This window comes from Tursiops truncatus, chromosome 8, assembly GCF_011762595.2.
Source record: "Tursiops truncatus isolate mTurTru1 chromosome 8, mTurTru1.mat.Y, whole genome shotgun sequence".
NCBI classification, from domain to species: domain Eukaryota; kingdom Metazoa; phylum Chordata; class Mammalia; order Artiodactyla; family Delphinidae; genus Tursiops; species Tursiops truncatus.
In genome coordinates, this window is record NC_047041.1 from 58,264,243 (window position 1) to 58,279,628 (window position 15,386).

Here is a 15,386-nt window from a genome sequence, read left to right on the forward strand (position 1 = left end):
GCTAGTACAGTTGTGAGCCACCTGAAGGGTGAACTTCCTCCCCCCACTGCCTTCACAAGCCAGCACAGGGTCAGGCCTGGGAAGCAGGAAGAGCTGCCATGGGAGACCTGGGCCTCAGCCCTTTCCTGCCCATGACAGCAAGACTCCCAACTGTGTGAGCTTAGAGGAGGGAGCAGTTTGGGTAGACTTCCTGGTGAAGGAGGTGTGTCCTGAGCACAGGGGAGTCGAGGAATCAACAAAAAAAGACTCCCAGCAGGATGTCTGGCACATAGGGGGTACTTAGCAAATGATAGCTGCTATATTGTTCCAGGGTGAAGTACAAAGAGCTGGGTGAAACCTTGGTTTTGAGGGTGGATGCCAGGTCCGTGGGGCACTGCTGTATGGAGGGATGGAGAGCTGCTGACCTCCAGTAATCAGTATGTGAGTGGGGCGATGGTCATTCATTCATTCAGAACACAGTCCAGGAAGCCCCCTCTGTGTTGGGTGACGCTGTGGCATGGAGAGGGATTGGCCTGAGGGGACTCACAGCATATGCAAAAGCTGAGAGGCATACCGCAGACATCACGTCTAAGCAAGTGAGACCCCAAGAAGGGCTTCTCTGCTGTGGCTTGGGCAGAAGTAAGTAGGACAGAGCCCGGAAAGCGCTAGAGGGGCTGACCCTTGGGCCTCATGATGGAGAAGGAAGGACGAGGGCAGCCACGGAGGAAGAAAGAAACCTAGGGCTGACTGAGGCCTGGGCCCCAAGTAGGATGAGGAAGTGGGCAGTTGGGAAAGATTGCCCCTGTGGGACGAGGAGGTCAGAAGAGGAGGCAGATGTGTCCAAATCAGAGTCTGATCCCACCTCTTGGCCCTGCTGGTGAAAATCCAGGAGCTGGATTTGGGCTGGGTCCCTCCAAGGCCTGTGTGACCCTGTAGGGGGAAAGTCCTGATTCCAGGACAGGGTATAGGCCTGAGTCCTTGGTCCTCTGAGGTCAGTTCAGTGAAGGAAACATTGACAGATACAACTATACTGAGTGCTCAGAAGTGTGGGGACTGGAGACGCCTCAGAAGGCCCCTGGGGCATGAAGGGAGGCGCAAAGTGGAGGGGGAAGATGTATGATTTGCACCTTTGGAAGGAGAAGTAGGAGACGGCCAGATGGAGTTGCGTTCCAGGTGGAAGGAACAACATATGCAAAAGCCTGGAAGTATGCATTTATGGAACGCAGCTCAGTCAAGGATGGCTGGAATGTAAGAGTGGATCAGTTCAAGGCCAGCCTGAGACATTCAGGCTGCCCCACTCTGCAGCCCTGCCCATCTACCCTTATGGTGTTTGACATAAATAGAAAGGAGTGAAGGGAGAACCAGGGGCCACCCTGGAGGAGAGGGCTGTGGGACAGGTTCCTGGCCCATCCTGTGGGGCCTGAGCCTCCTTCAGCCACAGGCAGGGTGAGAAAGTTGTGCTGGTGACATGTGGCAGTTGGCTCTCCTTACTGAATTATCAGTGAGCCTGGAAGCAGACCAGAGAGGAACCTGAGGCTCAGAGGTAAAGTGACCTGCTTTGTAAGGACACAACCTGATGTGAGGTCTAGCTGGGATGCAAGCCCAGACCCACCTGGCTGCAAAGCTCTGTCTCTTACCTACAGTGACCACAAATCTCATTTCATCCAGGACAGGCCTGCTTACATCTGTTGCCCTGACATAGTTATTAATAGGGCCTCTTTTAACTGTCAGAAATGTTCTGGTTTATATGATTAATTATATGGTCACTCTGCTCTTACCCGTTCTGGCTCGGGACCCTCATATATCCCTCAACCCACAGATACAAGGTTGGCTGTGTGTATTTGCCCTAAACCAATAAAACAAACCTTCTTAGGCTGAGGGCCCAGGCTGGAGTGGGCCTGCCCAGGAGTGCCCAGATCCATATGTCACTTGGATAGAGGAGAAAGGGCCTTAAGGAGCAGAGGAGCCAGGAATGAGGGGCAGGGGGTGAGCAGCTCTGTGTGGGCATCTTGGAGGCTACCTAGAAGAGGCCCATTGAGCTGTATTTTGAGGTACAGATAGGCTTTCCATGGACTGAGATGTAAGGAGAGGGCAGGGAGATGCAGGCAGGAGGAAGTGGTGTGAGCGAAGGCTCATAGGAGGGACCACTGAGCCCCTGCTCAGGTTTGGGACTGATCTACTGGTCTTGTGGGGTCAGAGATCAGTGGGGAACATCCCAGCTGGACCTTAGCCGCAGACTGGAGCTGGGGCTGCTCTAAGGGGTGCAGGCACTGACTGGCCAGGACTCTGGCTGGGTTAGGATCATTCTGTGGGCACTGCCCCTTCCCCTGGGATTTTCCCACATCCGTGCCTTCCTGATACCACTTCTCCTTTCCTGGGCCTGGCTCTGACTCAGCATGACCCTGGTCCCCTATGGTAGGCAGGCGGGGGGTCAGCTTGGAGGCTTCCTGGAGGAGGTGTCTATTATGAGGTCGGGAGGCCCATGGGGCCTCTTTCTCCCACCTTCTTGGCACATAGCCCTCTTCCTGCAAAGGCTTTGCTGGGAGAGGAGCCCTTAGTGTCTGTTCCCCTCTCCTTTCTTACCGTGGTAACACAGCCATCAGAGCTGTGATCACGTTTCCTTTTGGATGGAACATCAACCCTAGAGCTTCCTGGATCCTGAGTTGGGTGCCAGTGTGAGGAGACGGGCCTCAGAGAAGCCCTCAGATCCTGGCTGTGGCCTCCTCATTTGCCACTGGTGGTTGAGCTTTCAGCTGTGGTGCTGGATTTCCTGGGTGCAAATCCCAGCTGTGGGACCAAGGACAAATTAACTTCGTCTCTCTGTGCCTCCGTTTCCTCATCTGTAAAGTGGGAATAGCAATAGCCATACGTTACTGAATGAATGAATCACCTAAAGCACCTAGAAGACAGCTGGGAAAACACACACACACACATAATTAATAAGAATTAATTAATCCAGGTCTTCATTTATTTATTCATCCCTGCTGAGTGCTGGGCATACAGTAGTGAAGAAGATGGGTGTGGCACTTGTCTTAGGGAGCCCACATGCTGGGGAGCCAGGCCTCAGGAAGGGCAGGACCCTCTCATAAGATCAGGCAGTGATGGGGGAGGACTGGGGGCCAGAGATGGGAGGACTGATGCCGCTTGGGCTCCGAGGATACTCTGTTGCCATCACCTTTGCCTCAGCACTGGCCCTCAGTCCTGGGGGAGGTGGGGAGGCAGGCCCACTCAGGCTGCTTGGTATTGGAAGGGCAGAGCCTGTCTGTCCCCCCTGCTCTGAGCCAGTCTGACTGGTCCTGGTCCAACAGCTTAGAGCTCTGTTGTCAGCTGATCACAGACTGGGCCCCCAAGGGCCCCTTCCTCTTGGAGTCTGGGAGACTGTGTGGTCTCCAAGGACATTGTACTTGACTAGCTGGGGGGCCGACACCGCAGGTCATGCCCTTGGGCCCGTGTGTACTCACTCAGCCTTTCATTTGCTTCTCTCCCCACCCTGTCCGCCAGCCTATCCACCTACCCATCCACCCCCCACCCACCCATCCAACATGCTCTTGTTGCTCACTCAGCCAGGCCCTATGGGTGGACTATGGGGATAAAGAGTCAAGTCCAAGGCTGCCCCTGCCCTAAAGAGACTCAGGGTCAAGTCGAGGAGACAGCCTAGTACAGTGTCCATCAGCGGGTCTTCATAGGTCCAGCTAAACCCCTACCCTAGGCCCACTTGGCATCAGATTCCCTGAAAAGCATGTAGAGAGGGAATAACTGGCCACCAGGACAGCAGCAGGTCTTCCTCTGCTGCGGGGTCCTTGTGGCAGTCAGTGCCACTGTCCACACATCTGTCCAGGAGCTGTTTTCTGTGGTCCTCCAGGGGGCAGCTCAGGGATGAGGGATGAGACTCACAGCCAACAGGTGTGGGCGCCACCCTGGCTTAGAGAACTCTTGCCCCAAGGGGCCAATATGTCTTGTAACAACCGCACAAGTGTGGTTTCAGGTCCCTGCACAGGCTGTGCCCGGTTATGAGCCATCACACTCTGGGAAGTCCAAAGCTCCGACTTCTCCCCCAGGTCAAGAGACCACTTACAGTTTCTCCTTAGTCTAGGTGCAGTTCCACACTCAGGCCACTTTTGCCAAAGGCACTGTTGCCTCAGAGCATGGCTGACATGCCCCTTTTAGCAGGTTTCTAGGGGGAAAGAGTTTTTTTGTTCGTTCTTTACCCTTGGAGAGGAAGGAGATAGGGAGCAGGGTGATGTGGAAGCAGCCAGGTGTCCTAAGAAGCACCCAGACTGTGGACTCGGGGTTCAGGTCCTGGCTTAGACGCTAGCACAGTACCTGGCACAAAGCGGGGAGGTAGTAAAAAGCAAAAGTTACTTGGAATAATTCATCTAAAGCTCATATCAGAGGGGAACATGGGCAGGGCCTGGAGGAGCAGGAAGGAGGGGTCAGGAAAAACTTTCAGAGAAGGGGCACTTGAGAAAGAAGTTAAAGAATGAGTAGATGTTCTCTGATCAGAGACCAGGGAGCAAGGTATTCCTGCAGGAGGCAGCAGCAGGAGCAAAGGCCCGGCATCACGGTCATGCCCCAGCCCTTCCTTGCCTTCTCGGCGGTCACACACTGTCAGCCACTGCCAGGAACACTGGGGCAGTGGACCAGGCTGAGATCACCAGGGAAGAAAGTTGCCCGCCCGCTCCGATGCTCTTCCTCAGCCCCTGCTGCATGCTGGCAGAGACAGCAGTTGGGGCCAGGCTTCTAGAGCTCAGGCACCTGTTCCGGCTGGTGGTCTCTGTGCATCCTGTGTGCTGATGCACGACACGCCTTGTCATGGTTAATCCTCCAGCCACCCTGCCACAACAGTTTTGTAGTCCTTATTTTACAGATGAGGAAACCGAGGCTCAGAAAGGCTAGGTGCTTGCCCCAGGACAGACAGGAACTGAGACTGAGGCGAGGTTGAAACCCACGTCTCTGATGTCCTTTGGAGACACTCAGCCTGCAGGAAGCAGTGCGATCTGTGCTGAGACAGACAGACAGGAGCACTGTGGCTGTGGGAGTTCAGGCACCTTGAACCTGGCCTTGGAGTCAGAGAAGGCTTCTGGGGGGAGTGATAGCAGAGATGAGAAGTGTGGTGGGTTCAGGTGAGTTTGAGGGGTCCTGGGGGATGGTGAATATTCAAGACGAGAGAAGATGGTCTTGATCCAGAGACCCACGGCTTATGGCCTCAGGACTTGGTTTCTAAGGCTCTGGTCTGTGCCCTTGGCCTTGATGCCCATTTCAGTCCTGCGCCATCCATTCTCCAGCAGACACCTTCTTATCCTTAAAATCTCAGGTCCAGGGACTTCCCTGGTGGCACAGTGGTTAAGAATCCGCCTGCCAATGCAGGGGACACGGGTTCGGTCGCTGGTCCGGGAACATCCCACATGCCGTGGAGCAACTAAGCCTGTGTGCCACAACTACTGAGCCTGTGCTCTAGAGGCCGCGAGCCACAGCTACTGAGCCTGCGTGCCACAACTACTGAAGCCTGTGCGCCTAGAGCCCGTGCTCCGCAACAATCAGCCACTGCAACGAGAAGCCCGCGCACCGCAACTAAGGGTAGCCCCCGCTCGCCACAACTAGAGAAAGCCCATGCGCAGCAACAAAGACCTAATGCAGCCAAAAATAAAAATAAATAAATAAATAAAATATAAATAAATAAAAGCTCAGGTCCAGCCTTCCCTGACTCCCAGGCTAGGATGCACACCACCCCCCACCCCTTTCTGGTCTTCATCTCTCTTTTAGAGTGGAGATCCAGTGGGTACATGTGGCTAAAACTTAGCACTTTGGGGACAGGTGACCCTGTCCCAGCAAGGCAGGGCCAGCTCATGAAGCCAAAGAAGGTGCCTGCTCTGGAGAGCTTGGAGGGTTTGGGGCAGGGGAGGGAGGCAAGGAGGGCTCTGTCTGAGTGTGTGGAATGAATGAGTTGCGCAGCTGCTCATGTGAGCTGGGGGGCGCAGTGGGTTTGAGTCCTGGTTCTGTCGCAGTGTCGCTGGCGCAGTGACTCAGCCGCACTGAACTTGATGCCCAACTTTTGGTCTGTTCCCAGCCTTCCTGCCAAGGAAGAAGAGTTACTGTCACCACCACCATCATTCCCTCCCCAGCCAGAGCCTGAGGAGCCCCCGGCCATCTTCCCCCGGGGGCCTCCCCAGCCCCCATCTCCACCTCCCAGCCCCCCAGAGATTCCCCCGAAGCCTCTCTGCGTGCTCCCAGAGTTTGGTGAGTGCCGTAGCGAAGCATGGGGCTCTGGGTGGGTGGCCTGGGATCAGGGCTGGAGAGTCTGCAAGGGCGTAAGGATCGTGCTCCCCCGTTCTGTTGGGCCCTGCCACCGACCCACTCTGTGGCCCTGGACAGGTGAGCATCTTCCCTTCATCCTTAGAATGGAGACAGCACCCAGCTCTCTGACCTACTGACTGTTAGGTGTGGGCAGTTGGCAGACTTCTTGGTTTGCCCGTGGTTTAAAGTCTGGGACTGTTTTCCATGGTCATGGGCAGTTTGCTTTTCCTTGGATTGTCCACTTTTTCTTGTCTCGATTCGTGTTGCTTTTTTTTAGCCTTTTTAAGACAGTCCCTACCCTGACCCCCAAGCTTGCTGCCCAGTCAGACCTCCCTGTGGTGGCCCGGCCTCTCCTTTGGCCGCCCCCTAGTGCTGTCCTGTGAAGCCCCGAGAATATAAATAGCACTTCCTGTCCTTTGTGCCTTTTTTTGCAAGCCAAGCCAGGGTGGGGCAGGGTCTTTCTTAGGCTGAGGGAGGCCAGGCTTCTTTGCCTTTGAGTCTCCCCCTCCCCTCTATCTCCCCAGATGACCCTGACTACGATGAGCTCCCAGAGGAGGGGCCGAGGGCCCCAGCTGCCGTGATGACCAAGAAGGTGGGTCAGGCAGTGGTTAGGGTTTGGGCTGTCTGCCTGTCAGTGTGGAGGGCAGGCTACCCAGGTGCCTTTCAGACCCTGGGGACCACCAGATAGAGAGTAGGTAGCCGGCTCCCTGGAGAGTTCCCTTCCCCTTCACTGTCTTGCTCTGTGGGGGTCTGGGGGCTCTGGTTTGTGGATCCAGTCTTCAGCTGCATCTGGATGGCTGTGTGGCCCCTTCTCTCTCTTGGTGTTTGGAGCACATCTGTCTTGGGGTGTCCCTCTGTCTCTGTTTCACTTTGTGTCCCCGTGTCACCCTCTCTCTGAGTGCCTTAACGTTCCATCCATGTGTCTTTTTCTCTATCCCTTTATCTTTCTGTCTTTGTCTCTCACCTGGGCCCGTGCCTGCACTGGTTTTCTCTGTACCTGTGACCCCATCTCCCTGGGTCCCTGTGCAGACTGCTGGGGGCTGGGGAGGAGAGGAGTGTGAGGAAAGAGAAGTAAATGTGCAGTTGTGTGGGTCCAGGATGGAGTGGACAGAGGGGGATGTGGCAGCCCCTAGTTGGGTGTGATCTGGGGCTTGGAGGGGAGCATGACACTGAGCGGGTCTGGGGAACAGGAGGACCCCCCAGTGAGCCAAGTCCCGCGGGCCGTGCGTGTGGCCAGTCTGCTGAGCGAGGGGGAGGAGCTGTCCGGGGACGACCAAGGGGATGAAGCTGAGGATGGCCACGCCTACGAGGACATCCCCAAGTAAGCGTCCTCTTCTCTCGGGTGGTTCTCCCACCCAGCTATCCTCCTTCCCCAAGCCCGGCCCAGCCTCTCCGTGTCCTCCGCCCCCACCCCATGGGAGCCCCCACTCTGGCCTCCTCACTCCCTCTGTTCTCCCCCCAGTGGTGGATGGCACACTAGCAGCCTGAGCTCATCCTTGCCCAGCAGCCTCCTGATTCCTGATCCCCGACCGCACCCCATGGACGGGCTGCCTGTGGGCCCCACTCCCAGCCCACCTGTCATCAAGGCTGGCTGGCTGGACAAGAACCCACCGCAAGGGTGAGTGAAGCCTGGTGGGTCCTACTGGTGCTCTGCATGGTGTGGGCTCTAGTATACTGGTATCGCGGATCAGAAAACCAGAGGGGACAGGGTTATTGGAGCAGGTCTCCCTCCAGGCAGACTGTAACTGCCGATCATCCCCACCAGACCTATGCTTTATTACCCTTAACACTGAGAAGTCCTTTCTCTGGCGGTCCAGTGGTTAAGACTGCACTCCCAATGCAGGGGGCACGGGTTTGATCCCTAGTTGGGGAACTAAGATCCCTCATGCTGCACAGAGCAGCCAAAAAAAAAAAAAAAAATCCCGAAACTGGGAAGTCCTACTTGGAGTCTGACATCAATCACTCTTGCTGTAGGTAAAAGTTCATCTTCTCAGTGACCACTTGGGATCCTTCCTCCCTTGGACCTGGCTGTTCCTAACTTTGTATGTGGCTTCCAGAGGGGGCTAGGGTGATCCCGGAGCCTCTCCCTAATTCCCAGTCCTTTGCTCTGTTGTCCCTCTGCCTCTGCCTCTCCAGATCTTATATCTATCAGAAGCGATGGGTGAGACTGGATACCGATCACCTACGATACTTTGATAGTAACAAGGTGAGGCCCATGTTAGTCCGTGATATGACCCTGCTTCAGCCTGGTCTTGGGTTGAACCCCAACACTGGACCCAGGTGGAGTCCGTCCCTAGATGAGTCCTCACCAGAGCTGTAGTGTGACTCCTTGAACTGTGTCCTCCTGGCCCATTGGCCAGCCTTGGCCTTGGCCAGGGTTGGTGTAGGGGCTGTCACCACCTGTGGGAGGTGGGGCTGCAACCTTCATTTCAACAGAGGTTGAGGGAGTCAAGGAGGGGCTGGGCCTCTGTGGGCCTCACCCCACAGTCGGCTCCTCTCTCTCCCCCAGGATGCCTACTCAAAGCGCTTTGTCCCTGTGTCCTGCATCTCCCGAGTGGCTGCTATTGGGGACCAAAAGTTTGAAGTGATCACAAACAACCGGACCTTTGCCTTCCGGGCGGAGAGTGATGGTAGGGAGGGGGGCAGGAGGAAGACTGGCAGTTTGGCTTGAGAAGTGAGGGAGGAGAACCAGGGCACATCTGCTCCCCCCACATCAAACCGAGAGAGGAGTCAACCCTCTGTGAGGTGGGGGAGGGGAGGGCCCCCTCTGTCCAGCTTTGTGCTGAGTCCTCAGAACCACACATCCCCATTTACAGGGTAGAAGCAGGCTCAGAGAGGCCAAGCGCCTTGCCCACCCTAAGTGGCACAGCTGGGATTGGAGCCTGAGCTTGTCCAAGTCAGAGAACTTAGAGATAGGTGGGCCAGGCTGGGTGGGCTTTCTGGCAGAGGTGTTGCCTGAGGGGCCTGGAATGGGGAACCCTTAGGGGGATCCCCACCGGGCTGAGCTGGGGCTTGCCCCTTCCCCTGTGCCTGCAGCGGAGCGGAAGGAGTGGATGCAGGCCCTGCAGCAGGCAGTGGCTGAGCAGCGTGCTCGGGCCCGACTGTCTAGTGCTCATCCGTTGGGAGTTCAAGGCTCAGAGCCCCCTGACCGCGCCGGCAGCCTGGAGCTACGTGGCTTCAAGAATAAACTCTATGTGGCCGTGGTTGGGGACAAAGTGCAGCTTTACAAGAATCTGGAGGTGCGACTGGTCAGCCAGGCTGCCGAACCTCTCCCGTTTCCCCTGCCCACTTAGTCCCTTAGCCCTGCCCCCCTAGTCCCTTAGCCCTGCCCCCCACCCACCTGGTCCTTCAGCCCCAACCCCTGCCCACCTGTTCCCTCAACCCCACCCACCTGGTCCCTCTACCCCGCCCACCTGGTTCCTCAGCCCCTCAGCCCCGCCCACCTGGTCCCTCAAGCCCCCACCTCACCTAACCTGGTCCCTCAGCCCTGCCCACCTGGTCACTCAGCCCCGCCCTTTCCCTTTCCCCCTTCCCCTGACCCAGCTCTTTGCCTGCCCTGCTTCCTGCCCCTAGTTCTGACCCCTCTCCTGCCTGGTCCCTGAGCATTACCCTCCCATCACCACCCTGGCTCTTGCACCTCTTACTTACTGCTGCATGGCCTCTGATCAAGGTCCATTTACCCATGCCCAGATTCCTGAGCCCTCCCTTATCTCCTTCCTGGGCACTTTCTAGTCCCTAAAGTACCACCTCCCCCTCCTCTCTGCCCCTTCCCTGGGCCTTGAGCCCCACCCCTCAGGCTTGCCCTCACCCCTTCCCACCTACTGCCAGGAGTACCACCTGGGCATCGGCATCACCTTCATCGACATGAGCGTGGGCAACGTGAAGGAAGCAGCAGACCGACGCGGCTTCGACCTCACCACCCCCTACCGCATCTTCAGGTGAGCCTCCCTCATTGTTCACCTGCATCCTCACTCCCTCCCAGTATTTTCTTCTTGCATATGTAGGAAGCTGCCCCTTCTTCTAGGATGGATTTCTCCCCTCTCTTCCCAGCCCTACCCACCCTGCTGGGCCTTTACCTTCACTTGCTAACCTGCTCTGATCTCTTCCTTCTAAGAAATCTCACTTATACCCCCCTCCCTCTGTCCATCACTGTCCCCCCTTCCCTGCCACAGTGCTTCCATATGGGCTTTCTGCACCGCCCACTCACCCTGCTATCCCCTCCAGCCTGCCCTGCTCCCTCAAAAGTGCTTGTCTGTCAATAATAGTTGCTTGCGATCAGAGGCTGCTCTTCACTCCCTATCTCGTGCCCATCCTGGGTGCTTTTCCCTGAGCCTCCAAGACTCTACCATCTTGGTTTCCTCTGACCTCAGCTGTCCCTCAGTGGTCTGTCTCTGTCCTCTGTCTTCTACCTGGACGGACTCGCCCACTCCCAGGCCTTCAGCCACTGCCTCTGAGGCACTGTGCCATGCCTGGGTTTAAATCCTGTGTATCAGCTCAGCTGCCGTGACGGGATACCACAGACCCAGGGTCTTAAACAACAGAAGTTTATTTTCTCACAGTTCTGGAGGCTGGAAGTCCAAGGTCAAGATTTTGTCAGGGTTAGTTTCTGGCAAGGTCTCTCTTCCTGGCTTGTAAGTGGCCGCCGCTTCACTGTGTCCTCACACGGCCTTTCCTCTGTGCACATGGAGAGAGAGAGAGATGTCTGGTGTCCCTTCCTCTCTTTATAAAAAAACCTGCTCTTAGGACATTATTTAACCTTAGTTACCTCCCTAATGGCCGTATTTCCAGATACAGTCACACAGGGGTTTGAGGCTTCAACCTGTGAATTTCAGGGGGACGCGCTTCAGTCTGTAACATCTGGGGTCCATCCTTGGGTCACTTCATGACCTGGGCAAATCACTTGGCCTCTCTATGCCTCAGTTTCCTCGTCTGTGAGGCAGTCTCTGTAAAGCTGTATCTGATACAGCGTGCGGCGACTGCTCAGTCTAAACGATGTCGCCCCTCCTCCAGCATCATCTCCTTCGCCCTTAGCTCAGATCTCTGCCTTCAGGGTCTTTCTCCTGAGCTCTAGAGCTGCACGTCTAATGGTTCTGTGGACGTTTTCCCCCGTATATTCCTCCCCAGCTCACTGCTCCTCCTTGGGCCCCATCTCCACCCACGGGGACCCCACCTCTCCTACTCATCCCTGTGCAAACCCATCATCACTGCCCCCGTCTTGCCTCCATCACTCCCTCACCTCCGTCTGGCCCCTTTCCTGCAGGCCCTAGGCCTGTGGGCCCTCTGGCCTGGCGCCTGCCTCTTCACCCTTGGGCTGCCTATCTGTGACCGTCAGAGGATCCTTTTTCTTCCTTTTTGTTGAAAGCCAAGTTTGTATTTGTTCATTTCTTAGATTCGTAGTGATCTTTGATTGACGTCTACGGCCTGAGATTCTTTGCCATCCTCCTTAGCTACCACACAACTGTAACCAGCCACTTTCTCTGGAGTTTTCCTTCTCTGTCAGCTCTCCAGAGCCCTGCGCATTCCCCTAGATCCTTACTGTCATGGACCTTAATCAGGTTGATTTGGTGTTCGGCTCCAAGGGCCTCCACCAGCCTGGCGTGCGTGGGCTCCCCAGTTGGACGCAAGCACGCAGAGACGGGCTTAGCGCCTGGCTGAGGCCTTGGCAGCTCGGAAGATTCAGGCTTCGTGGGCGAGGGTGGTCTCGGCACCTCTCGTAAAGCAGCGCTGACGTCCGTTCCGTCGCCAGCAGCAGCGCCCTCCTTGGCCATGGCAGTGCTGGAGCCGAATCTTGAATGCACACATGTGACTTGGTGGCAGCAGGAAGAGAAAGAGCGAGAGGGAAAACATCTCTGTGTCCCTCACCCCCCTGAAACCCTCGACGGCTTCACTGCTGTCCTCTGAGTACACTCTGACCTCCTCTGCATGGCACAGACTTGCCTTCTCTGTCTCCCAGCTTCTTTTCTGCCAGTACCCCCATCCTGCCCGCAGGCCCTGGAATGCCCTGTGTGCCCTCCTGTCACTTCACACGTGCTGTTCCCTCTGTCTAGGACACCTTTCTACCTCTTCACCTGGGTAAGCCCTCCTCATCTGTCAAGGCTTAGCTCGGGCACCATTTCTTCCCAGCAGCATTTTCTACTCCCTGGGCAGGGCAGAGCCTCCTCTGGCCCCTCCGCCCCCAGCCCTCATTCACACGTCTCTCAGGTTTGGGGTGTCCTTGCCTTTGTCCACGCCCACCCTCCCCACAGACCCTGGGCGCCTCCCTCTTCCGACAGTCAGCTCTCAAAGCATTATTCACCCCCCTTCGTGCTGTGCCACCTCATGCTGCCCCCAAATCCCTCTGAGTCCTTTCCCACCAGTCCCCTACCCCACTCCTGTGTCCCCAGCTTCTTGGCCGAATCGGAGCTGGAGAAGGAGCAGTGGCTGGAGGCCATGCAGAGAGCCATTGCCGAGGCCCTGTCTACCTGGGAGGTGGCTGAGCGCATCTGGGCCATGGCCCCCAACAGATTCTGTGCTGACTGTGGAGCTGCCCAGCCTGACTGGGCCTCCATCAACCTCTGCGTTGTCATCTGCAAGCGCTGTGCAGGTGTGTGGGGGGGTTGGGGTGCCAGACCAGGGCAGGACAGGGCTGAGGTGCTGAGAAGGCAGGTGGTCTGTCTGGCTGGTGGGGCTGGAGCGAAGGCAGTATCAGAGAGCATCGTTTATGAAGTTGCACCTCTGTGTCAAGCCTTTCGCACCGTGATTAACCTGCATGGCAGGGATTCAGCTTCTCACGTCATGAGTGGGGACACCGAGGCACAGAGAGGGGAAATGGCTCCTTCACGGTCACCTGGCAAGGAAGTGAGTCTGGATTTGAGCCCAGGCCTGTTGGAGTCTAGTCACATCAGAAGAGCGGAAGTAGGCCAGGTCTGGCAGGGCTTTGCACGCAGAGGGAGGAGCTGGTGTTTTATCCAGAGGGGGTTGGGAGGCAGGGGCGGGAGGGACGTGGTCAGATTTGTGCATCCGACTCTGGCTGACGGGTGGACGCTGCATCAGAGCTGGTGAGACTGGAGACGAGCAAGGAGACTGCTGCCAGATCCACGAGAGAGAGGAGGTGGAGCCTGGTCCCAGAAAGTGAGCGTTTGAGAGGCGTTTAGATCTATGGAGGAAGAGTCCCAGATCACACGCGGAGGATGAGAGAGAAAGAGGGTGGAGCCTCAGATACACTCATCTATTCAACCAGCGTTTATTGAGGGTCTGTGCTGGGCACTGTGCCGAGTGCTGGGAATTCGGCCCCACTGGGAACAGTCTTGGGTGGCTGGAGGTGGGGACCCAGGGGTGCAACAGTTCTGGGAAGTTGCTGTGGGACATCTAGGTCAAATGTCTAGGAGGCCTTGGGCTATGAGGGATGGGTGTGGAAAGCAATGACTCCATTGGAGACCAGATTAGGGAGGCATCGGCTCATGGAAGGAGTGAGGGTGTCCAGAGTGGATGAGATGCTCTGTAGGAGGTTGCAGAGCGAGGTGAGGCCTAAGCCAGAGCCAGGCAGTGCCAGGCACTCACGGTGCCCCCAGCCCAATCCCTGCTCCCAGGGGTCCCTTGTGGGATCTGTAGCTGAGCAAGGTTGCGTCCTTCCAAGCCCAACTCCCCCCTCCCCTTTCATTTCACAGAGATTTATTAAGCGCTCACTGTGTGCCAGGCTTTGTTCCAGGCACTGAGGCTAGACCCTAAAGCAGGCAGTCAACATTCCTTCTCTCAGGCAGCTTACATTCTGATGGGGAGAGGCAGAAAATACATACACAAACCAGTAGAAGTATCAGGCAGTAACAAGTGCTAGGTAGAGAACATGTTTGCCGAGAAGCCCTCTCCGAGGAGGTGACAGGTCAGCTGAGATCTGAATGTCAGGAGGGAGCTAACCTTGGGGAAATGGGGGAAGAGAATCCAGGCAGAAAGAACAGTGAGTGCAAAGGCCCTGAGGTAGGAATGAGCATGGATGATTAGAAGAGGGAGGAGAATTTGAGTGTTGGGGGGGGAAGGGGAGGCGGAGAGGCATGAGATGAGAAGAAGCAGGTGAGGAATTTTGATCTAATTCTGGGGAGAATTAAGAGAGTGTCTAAAGCAGGGGTTTGAAGTAAGAGGTTTGCATTTTAAAGAGATCACTCTGGCTGGGTTGTGTGGAGAGTGGCCTGCAGGGGGCCAAGCATGGCTGTAGGGAACCAGCTGGGGGACTACTGCAGGAACCCAGGTGTCAATTACAGGGCTCAATTTTGGGGTGCCCTGGGCAGGAGTGTGTGGGAGATGGAGCTGCAGGCCTAGCCTCTGGGTCCTGCCCGTGGCCTCTCCCTGTCTGCCCCCATGGGCACTGGGATCGGGGGGGGGGAGTGCTCATGTAAAGGAGAGAGCCCAGATGACCCCGTGTCTGGCCCTCTGTCTACAGGGGAGCACCGTGGCCTGGGCGCTGGTATCTCCAAGGTGCGGAGCCTGAAGATGGACAGGAAGGTGTGGACGGAAACACTCATCGAGGTGGGGAACCAGCTATGTTTGGGGTCTGCCCCTCTCAGCTGCTGCCTGGGTCTTCCAACCCCATCTCCCCCATCTCACCAACCCCAGCACCCTGGAGCTAGAAGAGACCTTTGGGATCATCTAGGGGGTGGGATTTTGGAAAAGCTGATTTTTGGCAAAGTCAGCAAACTGGCCAGTGAGCTGAGAATGTTTTTACAATTTTAAAAGGTTGCTTGAAAAAACAAACAAACAACAACAACAAAAAACACCAAGAGGAATACGCCACAGAGACTGTGTCCTGCAAAACCTAAAATATTTACTTCATTTTATCTCTACTCATGCACCAGTGGGTGTGAGTATGTCCATTTGGGGGACGCTCACACGTGTACATTTGTGCCTGTGTACTTGGGGTTGCCAGGTACCGATATGTGTGGTAGTTACAGGGGAGAACCTGCAACAGGAGGCTGGACCAGGGCCTGACCACACATGGCCTTCCTGACAGCCCCAGCCAAGCTGCAGACTTCAGAGTAATTTGGGCATCATATCCCCTGTGAGTTAGGGTTAGAACCCCCAGTTTACAGATGAGGACGTTGAGGCCCAGGGAGAGAAAATGACTTGCCCAAAGTCACAGAGTG

The 15,386-nt window shown here is 56.2% G+C and overlaps 1 protein-coding gene across 11 annotated transcripts in view; it reads left to right on the forward strand.

Annotated features, from left to right (window-relative positions):
- ARAP1 (ArfGAP with RhoGAP domain, ankyrin repeat and PH domain 1) overlaps positions 1–15,386 on the forward strand; it is a 63,491-nt gene that overhangs the window by 28,521 nt on the left and 19,584 nt on the right. For 8 of the 11 annotated variants that reach the window (XM_033862347.2, XM_033862338.2, XM_073808505.1 and 5 more), the window contains 10 exons: positions 6,047–6,216; positions 6,798–6,865; positions 7,464–7,594; positions 7,736–7,891; positions 8,410–8,479; positions 8,783–8,903; positions 9,310–9,512; positions 10,102–10,211; positions 12,657–12,856; positions 14,687–14,772. In XM_033862347.2, the coding sequence (XP_033718238.1) occupies positions 6,047–6,216; positions 6,798–6,865; positions 7,464–7,594; positions 7,736–7,891; positions 8,410–8,479; positions 8,783–8,903; positions 9,310–9,512; positions 10,102–10,211; positions 12,657–12,856; positions 14,687–14,772 (1,315 nt within the window). The remainder of the gene's footprint in view (positions 1–6,046; positions 6,217–6,797; positions 6,866–7,463; positions 7,595–7,735; positions 7,892–8,409; positions 8,480–8,782; positions 8,904–9,309; positions 9,513–10,101; positions 10,212–12,656; positions 12,857–14,686; positions 14,773–15,386) is intronic. The other 3 variants (XM_073808511.1, XM_073808510.1, XM_073808506.1) reach the window with 2 other exon arrangements.